A 19,331-nucleotide genomic window follows, 5' to 3' on the forward strand; every position below is an offset into this window, starting at 1 on the left:
GATGCATCACACTTGCATGTGGGCTGTAAGATCCTCTTTTAATAAGCAATGCCATTTGAGTCCAACCATTGTGCACAGGGGGAAATAGGTGGATGGTAACAGGTTAATGGCAGAATAAGCACCTGTTCATATGCCAGTGTTCTACCCCAGAACCAGAAGCTTCCTCTTTCTCGCTCCCTCACCCTTTTCTTCAGCTCAGAGATGGTATCGGGTGCAGCTCTTTCCCCCGTTCTGCTGCTCGCCCCGTTTATCAGCCGCACATTCACAGGCCTTCACCGCTCACGTCGCAGATTTGGCCCTTTGAGGCAAACGCTGTTGTGATTTTGGAAGTTAAAATAAATTGAATTGAAAATTGAATTAATTCTTTATTGACTAAACATTTAGTTTATATATTGAGACTGGGACAGCGCACAATATACATGAACCTTAACAGAAGAGATGCATTGCACCAGACTGCAGCTCAGCCTGGGCAGGCTCTTAAGTCCCACTGAAATGTAGCATCTCTTTTTCAGGGGAGGAGCCTGTTGTACGTGTTTTAGTGGGAAGGGAAATAGGAGCACCCGGAGGAAACCTACACAGACCAGGAAGTGATCCAAGCACCTTCTTGCTATGAAGTGAGAGCGCTAATGGCTGCACAAACGGGCCCCTCTCTGAAGAGCAAAAGAACAGAGAAGCTCAGAGCTCCGGAGCCGCTGTCACTCATGGGTTAGGGTTAGCGTTGCTCGGTGCGGCTCTACATCCTGGGCTCAGACCGGGTTTTGGCAAACAAAAGGAATAGGGATCTTTGGAGAAAGTTTTAACACACGAACACTGTGATTGCGTTGAAGGGGTTTGTAAGGCCTACGTTGCTCAAAGGAAGAGGGCCATTGTAGGCTGTTGGTTGAAAATATTCTACAAGACAATCAGCCTAAGGTCTTAAGTATGGTCTACGAACACTTTGTTTTTGTAAGGCAGCCTCAAGGAGGCAGAAAATGTGCAACAAATGGCTCATAGACTGTACGGGTCATTGTGACCAAGCTTTAAACGCCATGTGCTTTAAACGCTGAGCGGCCGAGATACACACCCACTTTAAACTTCACGAGTGAAGCAGCAGTCTGAACCCTAAAAGTCTGAACCCTAAACCCTGCCTTCAGACCAGCCCTGGGTTCCCCCTACAACATCTACTCCCACTACAGATTACTCACTCTCCTTCCCATCTCCACCCTCACCCAGGGGCCTTCCCAGCCATTTTGAAAGTCTGATCAAATCAGGCCTTAAGATGGCTCCACTCACGCCCAATATAGCAAGGGCTATGTCAATACTTATCAACTCTACCCTGCACAAGCCGACTACACCAACAAAAGCCCCACCACCCATCCCCCCTCGCCTTTCACCTGGTCCAAAAACTCTCCTCGGCTACAAAAGCCCCACCACCCATCCCCCTCGTCTTTTACCTGGTATCTCCCATAGCTAGGATGCACTGGGTCTCAGCGTTGCCGGGACTTATTGTCATATTCAAAATCAAACCAACCCGGGGCCCTATGTAAAAAGAGCCCCCCCTAGTGCTATTTCTGTAGTCACATCATCACACAGATGGAAAAAAAAAAATGCGAGTCAGGCCCAATCTGAGAAATGTGATTCATATTCCCTGTGAAAAGATAAAGCTCAGTCCCACTGAAACTAGTCTGAAACTTGCTGTGCTAAATGTCAGATCCTTATGTAACAAATCTCTCTTAATTAATCATTTTATTTCTTCTTATAATCTTGATTTTATGTTTCTAACTGAAACATGGCTTGACAAAAACACAGGAAATGTAGTTCTGATAGAATCTGCTCCACCCAACTTTAAGTTTGAATCTGAAACACGAGAAAACAAAAAAGGGGGCGGAGTCTGTGCTGTCTTTAGAGATGAAATAATGACCCGCAGGTTGTCTTTTGGGGTGTTTTCATCATTTGAGTATGTATCCTTTAAAATGGAGCTAAAACGGTCTCCATCCATTCTCTTCATTGTTTTATACAAGCCTCCCCAGCACTGCCAAGGTTTTATTGATGATTTTACTGAGATGCTTTCAGTCATATGCACAGACTTTGATGGTTTGGTCATTACAGGTGATTTCAATGTGCATGTTGATAATATTTGTGACAGAAACGCATGTGAGTGGCCCCACCCACAGCAGAGAGGCCCCACCCACAGCAGAGTGGCCCCATCCACAGCAGAGAGGCCCCATCCACAGCAGAGAGGCCCCACCCACAGCAGAGAGGCCCCACCCACAGCAGAGTGGCCCCATCCACAGCAGAGAGGCCCCACCCACAGCAGAGAGGCCCCACCCACAGCAGAGTGGCCCCATCCACAGCAGAGAGGCCCCACCCACAGCAGAGAGGCCCCACCCACAGCAGAGTGGCCCCACCCACAGCAGAGGGCACACTCTAGATCTCATCATTACAAATGGGTAAATATTTCAAATGTCACTGTGGTCGATGCTGCTCTGTCTGATCATTTCTGTGTCTGTTCTTCCCAAACCACCAGCTGGTCCTGCAGCTGTTCAGAGGCTGGTCCTGCAGCTGTTCAGAGGCTGGTCCTGCAGCTGTTCAGAGGCTGGTCCTGCAGCTGTTCAGAGGAGACGCATAAATTATGGAACAGGTGCACTGTTTATGGAAATGATAAACTTTGAAAATGTCCCATGTTCTAATGTAAATGATTTGTTGAACTCTGTTACATCTAGTGTTTTGAATGTTCTGGACACCATCGCCCCTCTGAAGGCTAAAATGGTTAAAAATAAGCAGAAGTTGCCATGGAGACATGATGAGTGGGGGCAGGGCACAGAAAAGGGAGTGCCGCAGGGCCGAACGGAAATGGCGCAAGTCAAAGTTCCAGGTTCAAAAAGAGATTTACAAAGAGAAGCTGAACATGTACAACCTAATCTTATGTAGAACTAGGGAAAGATATTTCTCGGAAATTATTGGAAGCTGCAGTAACAACTGGCGTGTCCTGTTTGCCACAGTAACAGATGAACAAACCCTCCAGCTCAGCTGCTGTTAGAACTCATTTCCACATCAAGTGTAATGAGTTTGCATTATTCTTTAATGACAAAGTTCAGGGCATTAAAAATGCTATAAATCCCATAATGCAAAAATGACCCTAAAACCACCAAGACACTTAGAGCTGACTCACTTTGCACCAGTAACTGACAAAACTGTCCATGAGATCATCACCAGACTGAGTTCATCTACAGCTGCCTCCATGTGTGACCCTCCAGATTTCTAAAGTCTGTGCTGAACAGTTTGTTAGCACCATTCACTCACATAGTTAACATGTCGCTTCAATCTGGAACATTCCCAATGTCTTTGAAAACTGTGGTCATAAAGCCTCTCCTAAAGAAGAGCAGGGGTCAGGGGGAAGGGTCAGGGGTCATAAAGCCTCTCCTTAAGAAGAGCAGGGTCAGGGTCAGGGGTCATAAAGCCTCTCCTTAAGAAGAGCAGGGGTCAGGGGTCATAAAGCCTCTCCTAAAGAAAAGCAGTCTTGATGCTGCAGTCCTGAGTCATGACCGGCCCATTTCTAATCTGCCATTTTGGTCAAAGTCCTTGAAAAGGTCGTTTACAACAGTCACAGATTTCCTCTTAATAAACGACTCATTTGATGTTTTTCAGGTTTTAGACTTCATCACACTGAGACTGCTGTTGTCATGGTGACTGAGACTGCTGTTGTCATGGTGACTACTGCTGTTGTCATGGTGACTGAGACTGCTGTTGTCATGGTGACTGAGACTGCTGTTGTCAAGGTGACTGAGACTGCTGTTGTCATGGTGACTGAGACTGAGACAGTCTTAATTCTGTTGGATCTGAGTGCTGCGTTTGACACTGTCCATCATGTGACCCTCTTACAGAGACTAGAAGACAGGGTGGGGCCCTCTTACAGAGACTAGAAGACAGGGTGGGGCCCTCTTAGAGAAACTAGAGGACAGGGTGGGGCCCTTTTACATAGACTAGAGGACAGGGTGGGGCCCTCTTACAGAGACCAGAGGACTGGGTGGGACCCTCTTACAGAGACTAGAGGACTGGGTGGGACCCAGTCCCAGGTCCTATCTGGAAGACAGGAAGTACTTTGTTGAAATTGGTAGCTGTGTCTCAGACCACATGACCCTGACCTGTGGAGTGCCCCAAGGGTCAGTCCTGGGTCCCCTTCTGTTCAGCCTCTACATGCTGCCGTTAGGTCACATGACACGCAGTGAAAATGTGTCCAATCACAATGATGCAGACGAGTCAGATCTATGTTTGACTGTCACAAGTGAATATGGACCATTCACTCTGTTACTGCATCCAACAAATCAGTGTGTGGACCGGCCTCCTGCTGGTGCCAGAGGGCCTCTGGCCTCCTGCTGGTGCCAGAGGGCCTCTGGCCTCCTGCTGGTGCCAGAGGGCCTCCTGCTGGTGCCAGAGGGCCTCTGGCCTCCTGCTGGTGCCAGAGGGCCTCCTGCTGGTAACAGAGGGCCTCCTGCTGGTGGCAGAGGGCCTCCGGCCTCCTGCTGGTACCAGAGGGCCTCCTGCTGGTGCCAGAGGGCCTCTTGCCTCCTGCTGGTGCCAGAGGGCCTCCTGCTGGTGCCAGAGGGCCTCCTGCTGGTGCCAGAGGGCCACCTGCTGGTGCCAGAGGGCCTTTGGCCGGTGCCAGAGGGCCTTCGGCCTCCTGCTGGTGCCAGAGGGCCTCCTGCTGGTGCCAGAGGGCCTCCTGCTGGTGCCAGAGGGCCTCCTGCTGGTGCCAGAGTCAGGACTAAACATGGACCGGCCTCCTGCTGGTGCCAGAGTCAGGACTAAACATGGACCGGCCTCCTGCTGGTGCCAGAGTCAGGACTAAACATGAACCGGCCTCCTGCTGGTGCCAGAGTCAGGACTAAACATGGAGCGGCCTCCTGCTGGTGCCAGAGTCAGGACTAAACATGGACCGGCCTCCTGCTGGTTCCAGAGTCAGGACTAAACATGGAGCGGCCTCCTGCTGGTGCCAGAGTCAGTACTAAACATGGAGCGGCCTCCTGCTGGTGCCAGAGTCAGGACTAAACATGGAGCGGCCTCCTGCTGGTGCCAGAGTCAGGACTAAACATGGAGCGGCCTCCTGCTGGTGCCAGAGTCAGGACTAAACATGGAGCGGCCTCCTGCTGGTGCCAGAGTCAGGACTAAACATGGAGCGGCCTCCTGCTGGTGCCAGAGTCAGGACTAAACATGGAGCGGCCTCCTGCTGGTGCCAGAGTCAGGACTAAACATGGAGCGGCCTCCTGCTGGTGCCAGAGTCAGGACTAAACATGGAGCGGCCTCCTGCTGGTGCTAGAGTCAGGACTAAACATGGACCGGCCTCCTGCTGGTGCCAGAGTCAGGACTAAACATGGAGCGGCCTCCTGCTGGTGCCAGAGTCAGGACTAAACATGGAGCGGCCTCCTGCTGGTGCCAGAGTCAGGACTAAACATGGAGCGGCCTCCTGCTGGTGCCAGAGTCAGGACTAAACATGGAGCGGCCTCCTGCTGGTGCCAGAGTCAGGACTAAACATGGACCGGCCTCTTGCTGGTGCCAGAGTCAGGACTAAACATGGAGCGGCCTCCTGCTGGTGCCAGAGTCAGGACTAAACATGGAGCGGCCTCCTGCTGGTGCCAGAATCAGGGCTAAACATGGAGCGGCCTCCTGCTGGTGCCAGAGTCAGGACTAAACATGGACCGGCCTCTTGCTGGTGCCAGAGTCAGGTTAGCTGTGTTTGACTGAAAAGATGTTTCTTTGCATTTTTCTCTTTTATGTTTGTGATTTCATTAGTTTAGACAATCAGTTGGACTGATTTAAAAAGGATTTAAAAAGCAGTTGGACTTTGAAAACACGTTACCTTTGTGGCTATGTGTTTTTTATTCTTTGAATTTAGTTAATTTTTATTGTATTTCTGTTTCTGTCATTTCTTTGTTATTTTAATGCATTTTTCCTGCTGTGAAGCTTTGAATTGCCTTGTGGATGAAATGTGCTCTACAAATAAACTTGCCTTGCCCTAAAAGTCTGAACCCTAAAAGTCTGAACCCTAAAAGACTGAACCCTAAAAGTCTGAACCCTAAAAGTCTGAACCCTAAAAGACTGAACCCTAAAAGTCTGAACCCTAAAAGTCTGAACCCTAAAAGACTGAACCCTAAAAGTCTGAACCCTAAAAGACTGAACCCTAAAAGTCTGAACCCTAAAAGACTGAACCCTAAAAGTCTGAACCCTAAAAGTCTGAACCCTAAAAGTCTGAACCCTAAAAGACTGAACCCTAAAAGTCTGAACCCTAAAAGACTGAACCCTAAAAGTCTGAACCCTAAAAGTCTGAACCCTAAAAGACATGTCTGTTTCGTCTGGACACAAATGTTATTTTAAAAAGACTAGATTTGAAAAGGATTGGAAAATAAACATATAAATATCGTGGCTAAACTAACTGCATGGGTTTGTACTCAAAGCAGTAAAACAATGTCATAGCAGCAGGACAAAAGAAAAGAGCATTAATATTAAGCTTTACTATGACAGAGTGTACCTTTAGCATGCTAGTTTAAGCTTTACTATGACAGAGTGCACCTTTAGCATGCTAGTTTAAGCTTTACTATGACAGAGTGCACCTTTAGCGTGCTAGTTTAAGCTTTACTATGACAGAGTGCACCTTTAGCGTGCTAGTTTAAGCTTTACTATGACAGAGTGCACCTTTAGCGTGCTAGTTTAAGCTTTACTATGACAGAGTGCACCTTTAGCATGCTAGTTTAAGCTTTACTATGACAGAGTGCACCTTTAGCATGCTAGTTTAAGCTTTACTATGACAGAGTGCACCTTTAGCGTGCTAGTTTAAGCTTTACTATGACAGAGTGCACCTTTAGCGTGCTAGTTTAAGCTTTACTATGACAGAGTGCACCTTTAGCATGCTAGTTTAAGCTTTACTATGACAGAGTGCACCTTTAGCGTGCTAGTTTAAGCTCTACTATGACAGAGTGCACCTTTAGCGTGCTAGTTTAAGCTTTACTATGACAGAGTGCACCTTTAGCGTGCTAGTTTAAGCTTTACTATGACAGAGTGTACCTTTTGCGTGCTAGTTTAAGCTTTACTATGACAGAGTGCACCTTTAGCATGCTAGTTTAAGCTTTACTATGACAGAGTGCACCTTTAGCGTGCTAGTTTAAGCTTTACTATGACAGAGTGCACCTTTAGCATGCTAGTTTAAGCTTTACTATGACAGAGTGCACCTTTAGCGTGCTAGTTTAAGCTTTACTATGACAGATAGTTTAAGCTTTACTATGACAGAGTGCACCTTTAGCGTGCTAGTTTAAGCTTTACTATGACAGAGTGCACCTTTAGCATGCTAGTTTAAGCTCTACTATGACAGAGTGCACCTTTAGCGTGCTAGTTTAAGCTTTACTATGACAGAGTGCACCTTTAGCATGCTAGTTTAAGCTCTACTATGACAGAGTGCACCTTTAGCGTGCTAGTTTAAGCTTTACTATGACAGAGTGCACCTTTAGCGTGCTAGTTTAAGCTTTACTATGACAGAGTGCACCTTTAGCATGCTAGTTTAAGCTCTACTATGACAGAGTGCACCTTTAGCGTGCTAGTTTAAGCTTTACTATGACAGAGTGCACCTTTAGCGTGCTAGTTTAAGCTTTACTATGACAGAGTGCACCTTTAGCGTGCTAGTTTAAGCTTTACTATGACAGAGTGCACCTTTAGCGTGCTAGTTTAAGCTTTACTATGACAGAGTGCACCTTTAGCGTGCTAGTTTAAGCTTTACTATGACAGAGTGCACCTTTAGCGTGCTAGTTTAAGCTCTACTATGACAGAGTGCACCTTTAGCGTGCTAGTTTAAGCTTTACTATGACAGAGTGCACCTTTAGCGTGCTAGTTTAAGCTTTACTATGACAGAGTGCACCTTTAGCGTGCTAGTTTAAGCTTTACTATGACAGAGTGCACCTTTAGCGTGCTAGTTTAAGCTTTACTATGACAGAGTGTACCTTAAGCGTGCTAGTTTAAGCTTTACTATGACAGTGCACCTTTAGCGTGCTAGTTTAAGCTTTACTATGACAGAGTGCACCTTTAGCGTGCTAGTTTAAGCTTTACTATGACAGAGTGCATCTTTAGCGTGCTAGTTTATGCTTTACTATGACAGAGTGTACCTTTTGCGTGCTAGTTTAAGCTTTACTATGACAGAGTGCACCTTTAGCGTGCTAGTTTAAGCTTTACTATGACAGAGTGCACCTTTAGCGTGCTAGTTTAAGCTTTACTATGACAGAGTGCACCTTTAGCGTGCTAGTTTAAGCTTTACTATGACAGAGTGCACCTTTAGCGTGCTAGTTTAAGCTTTACTATGACAGAGTGCACCTTTAGCGTGCTAGTTTAAGCTTTACTATGACAGAGTGCACCTTTAGCGTGCTAGTTTAAGCTTTACTATGACAGAGTGCACCATGACAGAGTGCACCTTTAGCGTGCTAGTTTAAGCTTTACTATGACAGAGTGCACCTTTAGCGTGCTAGTTTAAGCTCTACTATGACAGAGTGCACCTTTAGCGTGCTAGTTTAAGCTTTACTATGACAGAGTGCACCTTTAGCGTGCTAGTTTAAGCTTTACTATGACAGAGTGCACCTTTAGCGTGCTAGTTTAAGCTTTACTATGACAGAGTGTACCTTTTGCGTGCTAGTTTAAGCTTTACTATGACAGAGTGCACCTTTAGCGTGCTAGTTTAAGCTTTACTATGACAGAGTGCACCTTTAGCGTGCTAGTTTAAGCTTTACTATGACAGAGTGCACCTTTAGCGTGCTAGTTTAAGCTTTACTATGACACAGTGCACCTTTAGCGTGCTAGTTTAAGCTTTACTATGACAGAGTGCACCTTTAGCGTGCTAGTTTAAGCTTTACTATGACAGAGTGTACCTTTAGCATGCTAGTTTAAGCTTTACTATGACAGAGTGCACCTTTAGCGTGCTAGTTTAAGCTTTACTATGACAGAGTGCACCTTTAGCGTGCTAGTTTAAGCTTTACTATGACAGATAGTTTAAGCTTTACTATGACAGAGTGCACCTTTAGCGTGCTAGTTTAAGCTTTACTATGACAGAGTGCACCTTTAGCATGCTAGTTTAAGCTTTACTATGACAGAGTGTACCTTTAGCATGCTAGTTTAAGCTTTACTATGACAGAGTGCACCTTTAGCGTGCTAGTTTAAGCTCTACTATGACAGAGTGCACCTTTAGCGTGCTAGTTTAAGCTTTACTATGACAGAGTGCACCTTTAGCGTGCTAGTTTAAGCTTTACTATGACAGAGTGCACCTTTAGCGTGCTAGTTTAAGCTTTACTATGACAGAGTGCACCTTTAGCGTGCTAGTTTAAGCTTTACTATGACAGAGTGTACCTTTAGCGTGCTAGTTTAAGCTTTACTATGACAGAGTGCACCTTTAGCGTGCTAGTTTAAGCTTTACTATGACAGAGTGCACCTTTAGCGTGCTAGTTTAAGCTTTACTATGACAGAGTGCATCTTTAGCGTGCTAGTTTATGCTTTACTATGACAGAGTGTACCTTTTGCGTGCTAGTTTAAGCTTTACTATGACAGAGTGCACCTTTAGCGTGCTAGTTTAAGCTTTACTATGACAGAGTGCACCTTTAGCGTGCTAGTTTAAGCTTTACTATGACAGAGTGCACCTTTAGCGTGCTAGTTTAAGCTTTACTATGACAGAGTGCACCTTTAGCGTGCTAGTTTAAGCTTTACTATGACAGAGTGCACCTTTAGCGTGCTAGTTTAAGCTTTACTATGACAGAGTGCACCTTTAGCGTGCTAGTTTAAGCTTTACTATGACAGAGTGTACCTTTAGCATGCTAGTTTAAGCTTTACTATGACAGAGTGCACCTTTAGCGTGCTAGTTTAAGCTTTACTATGACAGAGTGCACCTTTAGCGTGCTAGTTTAAGCTTTAATATGACAGATAGTTTAAGCTTTACTATGACAGTTTAAGCTTTACTATGACAGAGTGCACCTTTAGCATGCTAGTTTAAGCTTTACTATGACAGAGTGCACCTTTAGCGTGCTAGTTTAAGCTTTACTATGACAGAGTGCACCTTTAGCGTGCTAGTTTAAGCTTTACTATGACAGAGTGCACCTTTAGCGTGCTAGTTTAAGCTTTACTATGACAGAGTGCACCTTTAGCGTGCTAGTTTAAGCTTTACTATGACAGAGTGCACCTTTAGCGTGCTAGTTTTAGCTTTACTATGACAGAGTGCACCTTTAGCGTGCTAGTTTTAGCTTTACTATGACAGAGTGCACCTTTAGCGTGCTAGTTTAAGCTTTACTATGACAGAGTGCACCTTTAGCGTGCTAGTTTAAGCTTTACTATGACAGAGTGCACCTTTAGCGTGCTAGTTTAAGCTTTACTATGACAGAGTGCACCTTTAGCGTGCTAGTTTAAGCTTTACTATGACAGAGTGCACCTTTAGCGTGCTAGTTTAAGCTTTACTATGACAGAGTGCACCTTTAGCGTGCTAGTTTAAGCTTTACTATGACAGAGTGAACCTTTAGCGTGCTAGTTTTAGCTTTACTATGACAGAGTGCACCTTTAGCGTGCTAGTTTAAGCTTTACTATGACAGAGTGCACCTTTAGCGTGCTAGTTTAAGCTTTACTATGACAGAGTGCACCTTTAGCGTGCTAGTTTAAGCTTTACTATGACAGAGTGTACCTTTAGCGTGCTAGTTTAAGCTTTACTATGACAGAGTGCACCTTTAGCGTGCTAGTTTAAGCTTTACTATGACAGAGTGCACCTTTAGCGTGCTAGTTTAAGCTTTACTATGACAGAGTGCACCTTTAGCGTGCTAGTTTTAGCTTTACTATGACAGAGTGCACCTTTAGCGTGCTAGTTTAAGCTTTATTATGACAGAGTGCACCTTTAGCGTGCTAGTTTAAGCTTTACTATGACAGAGTGCACCTTTAGCGTGCTGGTTTAAGCTTTACTATGACAGAGTGCACCTTTAGCGTGCTAGTTTAAGCTTTACTATGACAGAGTGCACCTTTAGCGTGCTAGTTTAAGCTTTACTATGACAGAGTGAACCTTTAGCGTGCTAGTTTTAGCTTTACTATGACAGAGTGCACCTTTAGCGTGCTAGTTTAAGCTTCACTATGAAAGAGTGCACCTTTAGCGTGCTAGTTTAAGCTTCACTATGACAGAGTGCACCTTTAGCGTGCTAGTTTAAGCTTTACTATGACAGAGTGCACCTTTAGCGTGCTAGTTTAAGCTTTACTATGACAGAGTGCACCTTTAGCGTGCTAGTTTAAGCTTTACTATGACAGAGTGAACCTTTAGCGTGCTAGTTTTAGCTTTACTATGACAGAGTGCACCTTTAGCGTGCTAGTTTAAGCTTTACTATGACAGAGTGCACCTTTAGCGTGCTAGTTTAAGCTTTACTATGACAGAGTGCACCTTTAGCGTGCTAGTTTAAGCTTTACTATGACAGAGTGCACCTTTAGCGTGCTAGTTTAAGCTTTACTATGACAGAGTGCACCTTTAGCGTGCTAGTTTAAGCTTTACTATGACAGAGTGAACCTTTAGCGTGCTAGTTTTAGCTTTACTATGACAGAGTGCACCTTTAGCGTGCTAGTTTAAGCTTTACTATGACAGAGTGCACCTTTAGCGTGCTAGTTTAAGCTTTACTATGACAGAGTGCACCTTTAGCGTGCTAGTTTAAGCTTTACTATGACAGAGTGTACCTTTAGCGTGCTAGTTTAAGCTTTACTATGACAGAGTGCACCTTTAGCGTGCTAGTTTAAGCTTCACTATGACAGAGTGCACCTTTAGCGTGCTAGTTTAAGCTTCACTATGACAGAGTGCACCTTTAGCGTGCTTGTTTAAGCTTTACTATGACAGAGTGCACCTTTAGCGTGCTAGTTTAAGCTTTACTATGACAGAGTGCACATTTAGCGTGCTAGTTTAAGCTTTACTATGACAGAGTGAACCTTTAGCGTGCTAGTTTTAGCTTTACTATGACAGAGTGCACCTTTAGCGTGCTAGTTTAAGCTTTACTATGACAGAGTGAACCTTTAGCGTGCTAGTTTTAGCTTTACTATGACAGAGTGCACCTTTAGCGTGCTAGTTTAAGCTTTACTATGACAGAGTGCACCTTTAGCGTGCTAGTTTAAGCTTTACTATGACAGAGTGCACCTTTAGCGTGCTAGTTTAAGCTTTACTATGACAGAGTGCACCTTTAGCGTGCTAGTTTAAGCTTTACTATGACAGAGTGCACCTTTAGCGTGCTAGTTTAAGCTTTACTATGACAGAGTGCACCTTTAGCGTGCTAGTTTAAGCTTTACTATGACAGAGTGCCCCTTTAGCGTGCTAGTTTAAGCTTTACTATGACAGAGTGCACCTTTAGCGTGCTAGTTTAAGCTTTACTATGACAGAGTGCCCCTTTAGCGTGCTAGTTTAAGCTTTACTATGACAGAGTGCACCTTTAGCGTGCTAGTTTAAGCTTTACTATGACAGAGTGCACCTTTAGCGTGCTTGTTTAAGCTTTACTATGACAGAGTGCACCTTTAGCGTGCTAGTTTAAGCTTTACTATGACAGAGTGCACCTTTAGCGTGCTAGTTTAAGCTTTACTATGACAGAGTGCACCTTTAGCGTGCTAGTTTAAGCTTTACTATGACAGAGTGAACCTTTAGCGTGCTAGTTTTAGCTTTACTATGACAGAGTGCACCTTTAACGTGCTAGTTTAAGCTTTACTATGACAGAGTGCACCTTTAGCGTGCTAGTTTAAGCTTTACTATGACAGAGTGCACCTTTAGCGTGCTAGTTTAAGCTTTACTATGACAGAGTGCACCTTTAGCGTGCTAGTTTAAGCTTTACTATGACAGAGTGCACCTTTAGCGTGCTAGTTTAAGCTTTACTATGACAGAGTGAACCTTTAGCGTGCTAGTTTTAGCTTTACTATGACAGAGTGCACCTTTAGCGTGCTAGTTTAAGCTTTACTATGACAGAGTGCACCTTTAGCGTGCTAGTTTAAGCTTTACTATGACAGAGTGCACCTTTAGCGTGCTAGTTTAAGCTTTACTATGACAGAGTGTACCTTTAGCGTGCTAGTTTAAGCTTTACTATGACAGAGTGCACCTTTAGCGTGCTAGTTTAAGCTTTACTATGACAGAGTGCACCTTTAGCGTGCTAGTTTAAGCTTTACTATGACAGAGTGCACCTTTAGCGTGCTAGTTTTAGCTTTACTATGACAGAGTGCACCTTTAGCGTGCTAGTTTAAGCTTTACTATGACAGAGTGCACCTTTAGCGTGCTAGTTTAAGCTTTACTATGACAGAGTGCACCTTTAGCGTGCTAGTTTAAGCTTTACTATGACAGAGTGCACCTTTAGCGTGCTAGTTTAAGCTTTACTATGACAGAGTGCACCTTTAGCGTGCTAGTTTAAGCTTTACTATGACAGAGTGAACCTTTAGCGTGCTAGTTTTAGCTTTACTATGACAGAGTGCACCTTTAGCGTGCTAGTTTAAGCTTCACTATGAAAGAGTGCACCTTTAGCGTGCTAGTTTAAGCTTCACTATGACAGAGTGCACCTTTAGCGTGCTAGTTTAAGCTTTACTATGACAGAGTGCACCTTTAGCGTGCTAGTTTAAGCTTTACTATGACAGAGTGCACCTTTAGCGTGCTAGTTTAAGCTTTACTATGACAGAGTGAACCTTTAGCGTGCTAGTTTTAGCTTTACTATGACAGAGTGCACCTTTAGCGTGCTAGTTTAAGCTTTACTATGACAGAGTGCACCTTTAGCGTGCTAGTTTAAGCTTTACTATGACAGAGTGCACCTTTAGCGTGCTAGTTTAAGCTTTACTATGACAGAGTGCACCTTTAGCGTGCTAGTTTAAGCTTTACTATGACAGAGTGCACCTTTAGCGTGCTAGTTTAAGCTTTACTATGACAGAGTGAACCTTTAGCGTGCTAGTTTTAGCTTTACTATGACAGAGTGCACCTTTAGCGTGCTAGTTTAAGCTTTACTATGACAGAGTGCACCTTTAGCGTGCTAGTTTAAGCTTTACTATGACAGAGTGCACCTTTAGCGTGCTAGTTTAAGCTTTACTATGACAGAGTGTACCTTTAGCGTGCTAGTTTAAGCTTTACTATGACAGAGTGCACCTTTAGCGTGCTAGTTTAAGCTTCACTATGACAGAGTGCACCTTTAGCGTGCTAGTTTAAGCTTCACTATGACAGAGTGCACCTTTAGCGTGCTTGTTTAAGCTTTACTATGACAGAGTGCACCTTTAGCGTGCTAGTTTAAGCTTCACTATGACAGAGTGCACCTTTAGCGTGCTAGTTTAAGCTTCACTATGACAGAGTGCACCTTTAGCGTGCTTGTTTAAGCTTTACTATGACAGAGTGCACCTTTAGCGTGCTAGTTTAAGCTTTACTATGACAGAGTGCACCTTTAGCGTGCTAGTTTAAGCTTTACTATGACAGAGTGAACCTTTAGCGTGCTAGTTTTAGCTTTACTATGACAGAGTGCACCTTTAGCGTGCTAGTTTAAGCTTTACTATGACAGAGTGCACCTTTAGCGTGCTAGTTTAAGCTTTACTATGACAGAGTGCACCTTTAGCGTGCTAGTTTAAGCTTTACTATGACAGAGTGCACATTTAGCGTGCTAGTTTAAGCTTTACTATGACAGAGTGCACCTTTAGCGTGCTAGTTTAAGCTTTACTATGACAGAGTGCACCTTTAGCGTGCTAGTTTAAGCTTTACTATGACAGAGTGAACCTTTAGCGTGCTAGTTTTAGCTTTACTATGACAGAGTGCACCTTTAGCGTGCTAGTTTAAGCTTTACTATGACAGAGTGCACCTTTAGCGTGCTAGTTTAAGCTTTACTATGACAGAGTGCACCTTTAGCGTGCTAGTTTAAGCTTTACTATGACAGAGTGCACCTTTAGCGTGCTAGTTTAAGCTTTACTATGACAGAGTGCACCTTTAGCGTGCTAGTTTAAGCTTTACTATGACAGAGTGCACCTTTAGCGTGCTAGTTTAAGCTTTACTATGACAGAGTGCCCCTTTAGCGTGCTAGTTTAAGCTTTACTATGACAGAGTGCACCTTTAGCGTGCTAGTTTAAGCTTTACTATGACAGAGTGCCCCTTTAGCGTGCTAGTTTAAGCTTTACTATGACAGAGTGCACCTTTAGCGTGCTAGTTTAAGCTTTACTATGACAGAGTGCACCTTTAGCGTGCTAGTTTAAGCTTTACTATGACAGAGTGCACCTTTAGCGTGCTAGTTTTAGCTTTACTATGACAGAGTGCACCTTTAGCGTGCTAGTTTAAGCTTTACTATGACAGAGTGCACCTTTAGCGTGCTAGTTTAAGCTTTACTATGACAGAGTGCACCTTTAGCGTGCTAGTTTAAGCTTTACTATGACAGAGTGCACCTTTAGCGTGCACTCTGTCAGTGTGACGTACGCCGTGAAGCTGGTTTAGGAGGAGCTCTTTTTGTGACCGCTCGATCTCCTCCACAGTGATGGCCTTTCTCTCCTCAGGGTCAAAGATTGGGTCAGAGGTCTGGTCCGAGGTAAGGTCAGACATCAGGTCGGAGTGGGACAGACAGGCCTGGTTCCACTCTTTCAGTTCCTAGAGAAGGACAAACACTTTATAATATACTAATCTTCAGCAGTTCTAATGATGTCATGATGATGACCTGCAGGCCCTGATGATGACCTGTAAGCCCTGATGCTGACCTGCAGGCCCTGATGCTGACCTGCAGGCCCTGATGCTGACCTGCAGGCCCTGATGATGACCTGTAAGCCCTGATGCTGACCTGTAAGCCCTGATAATGACCTGTAGGCCCTGATGCTGACCTGTAAGCCCTGATGCTGACCTGTAAGCCCTGATGCTGACCGGCAGGCCCTGATGCTGACCTTTAAGGCCCTGATGCTGACCTTTAAGGCCCTGATGATGACCTGCAGGCCCTGATGCTGACCTGCAGGCCCTGATGCTGACCTGTAGGCCCTGATGCTGACCTGTAGGCCCTGATGATGACCTGCAGGCCCTGATGCTGACCTGTAAGGCCCTGATGCTGACCTGTAAGGCCCTGATGCTGACCTGTAAGGCCCTGATGATGACCTGCAGGCCCTGATGAAGACCTGTGAGCCCTGATGCTGACCTGCAGAACCTGATGATGATCTGTAAAACCTGATGCTGACCTGCAGGCCCTGATGATGACCTGTAAAACCTGATGCTGACCTGTAAGGCCCTGATGATGACCTGTAAAACCTGATGCTGACCTGTAAGGCCCTGATGATGACCTGTAAAACCTGATGCTGACCTGCAGGCCCTGATGATGACCTGTAGGCCCTGATGCTGACCTGTAAGCCCTGATGCTGACCTGCAGGCCCTGATGCTGACCTTTAAGGCCCTGATGCTGACCTGCAGGCCCTGATGCTGACCTGCAGGCCCTGATGATGACCTGTAAGCCCTGATGCTGACCTGTAAGCCCTGATAATGACCTGTAGGCCCTGATGCTGACCTGTAAGCCCTGATAATGACCTGTAGGCCCTGATGCTGACCTGTAAGCCCTGATGCTGACCTGTAAGCCCTGATGCTGACCTGCAGGCCCTGATGCTGACCTTTAAGGCCCTGATGCTGACCTGTAGGCCCTGATGATGACCTGTAAGCCCTGATGCTGACCTGCAGGCCCTGATGATGACCTTTAAGGCCCTGATGATGACCTGCAGGCCCTGATGCTGACCTGTAGGCCCTGATGCTGACCTGCAGGCCCTGATGATGACCTGCAGGCCCTGATGCTGACCTGTAGGCCCTGATGCTGACCTGCAGAACCTGATGATGACCTGCAGGCCCTGATGCTGACCTGTACGACCCTGATGCTGACCTGCAGGCCCTGATGCTGACCTGTACGACCCTGATGCTGACCTGCAGGCCCTGATGCTAACCTGTAGGCCCTGATGATGACCTGCAGGCCCTGATGCTGACCTGCAGGCCCTGATGCTGACCTTTAAGGCCCTGATGCTGACCTTTAAGGCCCTGCTGATGACCTGCAGGCCCTGATGCTGACCTGCAGGCCCTGATGCTGACCTGTAGGCCCTGATGCTGACCTGCAGGCCCTGATGATGACCTGCAGGCCCTGATGCTGACCTTTAAGGCCCTGATGATGACCTGCAGGCCCTGATGCAGACCTGTGAGCCCCGATGCTGACATGCAGAACCTGATGATGACCTGTAAAACCTGATGCTGACCTGCAGGCCCTGATGATGACCTGTAAGCCCTGATGCTGACCTGTAGGCCCTGATGCTGACCTGTAAGCCCTGATGCTGACCTGCAGGCCCTGATGCTGACCTGCAGGCCCTGATGATGACCTGTAAGCCCTGATGCTGACCTGTAAGCCCTGATAATGACCTGTAGGCCCTGATGCTGACCTGTAAGCCCTGATGCTGACCTGTAAGCCCTGATGCTGACCTGTAAGCCCTGATGCTGACTTGCAGGCCCTGATGCTGACCTTTAAGGCCCTGATGCTGACCTGCAGGCCCTGATGCTGACCTGCAGACCCTGATGATGACCTGTAGGCCCTGATGCTGACCTGTAAGCCCTGATGCTGACCTGCAGGCCCTGATGATGACCTTTAAGGCCCTGATGATGACCTGCAGGCCCTGATGCTGACCTGTAGGCCCTGATGCTGACTTGTAGGCCCTGATGCTGACCTGTAAGGCCCTGATGATGACCTGTAAGCCCTGATGATGACCTGCAGGCCCTGATGATGACCTGCAGGCCCTGATGCTGACCTGTAGGCCCTGATGCTGACCTGCAGAACCTCATGATGACCTGCAGGCCCTGATGCTGACCTGTACGACCCTGATGCTGACCTGCAGGCCCTGATGCTAACCTGTAGGCCCTGATGATGACCTGCAGGCCCTGATGCTTACCTGTAAGCCCTGATGATGACCTGCAGGCCCTGATGATGACCTGCAGGCCCTGATGCTGACCTGTACGACCCTGATGCTGACCTGCAGGCCCTGATGCTAACCTGTAAGCCCTGATGCTGACCTGTAGGCCCTGATGATGACCTGCAGGCCCTAAGGCTGGCCTGTAAGCCCTGATGATGACCTGTAGGCCCTGATGCTGACCTGTAGGCCCTGATGCTGACCTGCAGGCCCTGATGCTGACTTGTAGGCCCTGATGCTGACCTGTAGGCCCTGATTCTGACGTTTAAGGCCCTGATGATGACCTGCAGGCCCTGATGCTGACCTTTAAGGCCCTGATGCTGACCTGTAGGCCCTGCTGATGACCTGCAGGCCCTGATGCTGACCTGTAAGGCCCTGATGCTGACCTGCAGGCCCTGATGCTGACCTATAAGCCCTGATACTGACCTGTAGGCCCTGATGCTGACCTGTAGGCCCTGATGCTGACCTGCAGGCCCTGATGCTGACCTGTAGGCCCTGATGCTGACCTGTAAGGCCCTGATGCTGACCTGCAGGCCCTGATGCTGACCTGCAGGCCCTGATGCTGACCTGTAGGCCCTGATGCTGACCTGTAAGGCCCTGATGCTGACCTGTAGGCCCTGATGCTGACCTGCAGGCCCTGATGCTGACCTGTAGGCCCTGATGCTGACCTGTAAGCCCTGATGATGACCTGTAGGCCCTGATGCTGACCTGTAAGGCCCTGATGCTGACCTTTAAGGCCCTGATGCTGACCTGTAGGCCCTGATGCTGACCTGCAGAACCTGATGATGACCTGCAGGCCCTGATGCTGACCTGTACGACCCTGATGCTGACCTGCAGGCCCTGATGCTGACCTGTACGACCCTGATGCTGACCTGCAGGCCCTGATGCTAACCTGTAGGCCCTGATGATGACCTGCAGGCCCTGATGCTGACCTGCAGGCCCTGATGCTGACCTTTAAGGCCCTGATGCTGACCTTTAAGGCCCTGCTGATGACCTGCAGGCCCTGATGCTGACCTGCAGGCCCTGATGCTGACCTGTAGGCCCTGATGCTGACCTGCAGGCCCTGATGATGACCTGCAGGCCCTGATGCTGACCTTTAAGGCCCTGATGATGACCTGCAGGCCCTGATGCAGACCTGTGAGCCCCGATGCTGACATGCAGAACCTGATGATGACCTGTAAAACCTGATGCTGACCTGCAGGCCCTGATGATGACCTGTAAGCCCTGATGCTGACCTGTAGGCCCTGATGCTGACCTGTAAGCCCTGATGCTGACCTGCAGGCCCTGATGCTGACCTGCAGGCCCTGATGATGACCTGTAAGCCCTGATGCTGACCTGTAAGCCCTGATAATGACCTGTAGGCCCTGATGCTGACCTGTAAGCCCTGATGCTGACCTGTAAGCCCTGATGCTGACCTGTAAGCC

General features: G+C 47.0%; 1 protein-coding gene across 1 annotated transcript in view; it reads right to left on the bottom strand.

Annotated features, from left to right (window-relative positions):
- LOC140374709 (uncharacterized) overlaps positions 1 to 19,331 on the bottom strand; it is a gene marked incomplete at its 3' end in the record, with an annotated part of 62,408 nt that overhangs the window by 11,143 nt on the left and 31,934 nt on the right. Inside the window, exon 6 of the mRNA XM_072461700.1 lies at positions 15,416 to 15,583. Coding sequence (XP_072317801.1) covers positions 15,416 to 15,583 — 168 coding nt within the window. The remainder of the gene's footprint in view (positions 1 to 15,415; positions 15,584 to 19,331) is intronic.

This window comes from Eucyclogobius newberryi, unplaced genomic scaffold (assembly GCF_026437365.1).
Source record: "Eucyclogobius newberryi isolate DKJ021-1_F unplaced genomic scaffold, fEucNew1.0.hap1 SCAF_300, whole genome shotgun sequence".
In the NCBI taxonomy this organism is placed as follows: domain Eukaryota; kingdom Metazoa; phylum Chordata; class Actinopteri; order Gobiiformes; family Gobiidae; genus Eucyclogobius; species Eucyclogobius newberryi.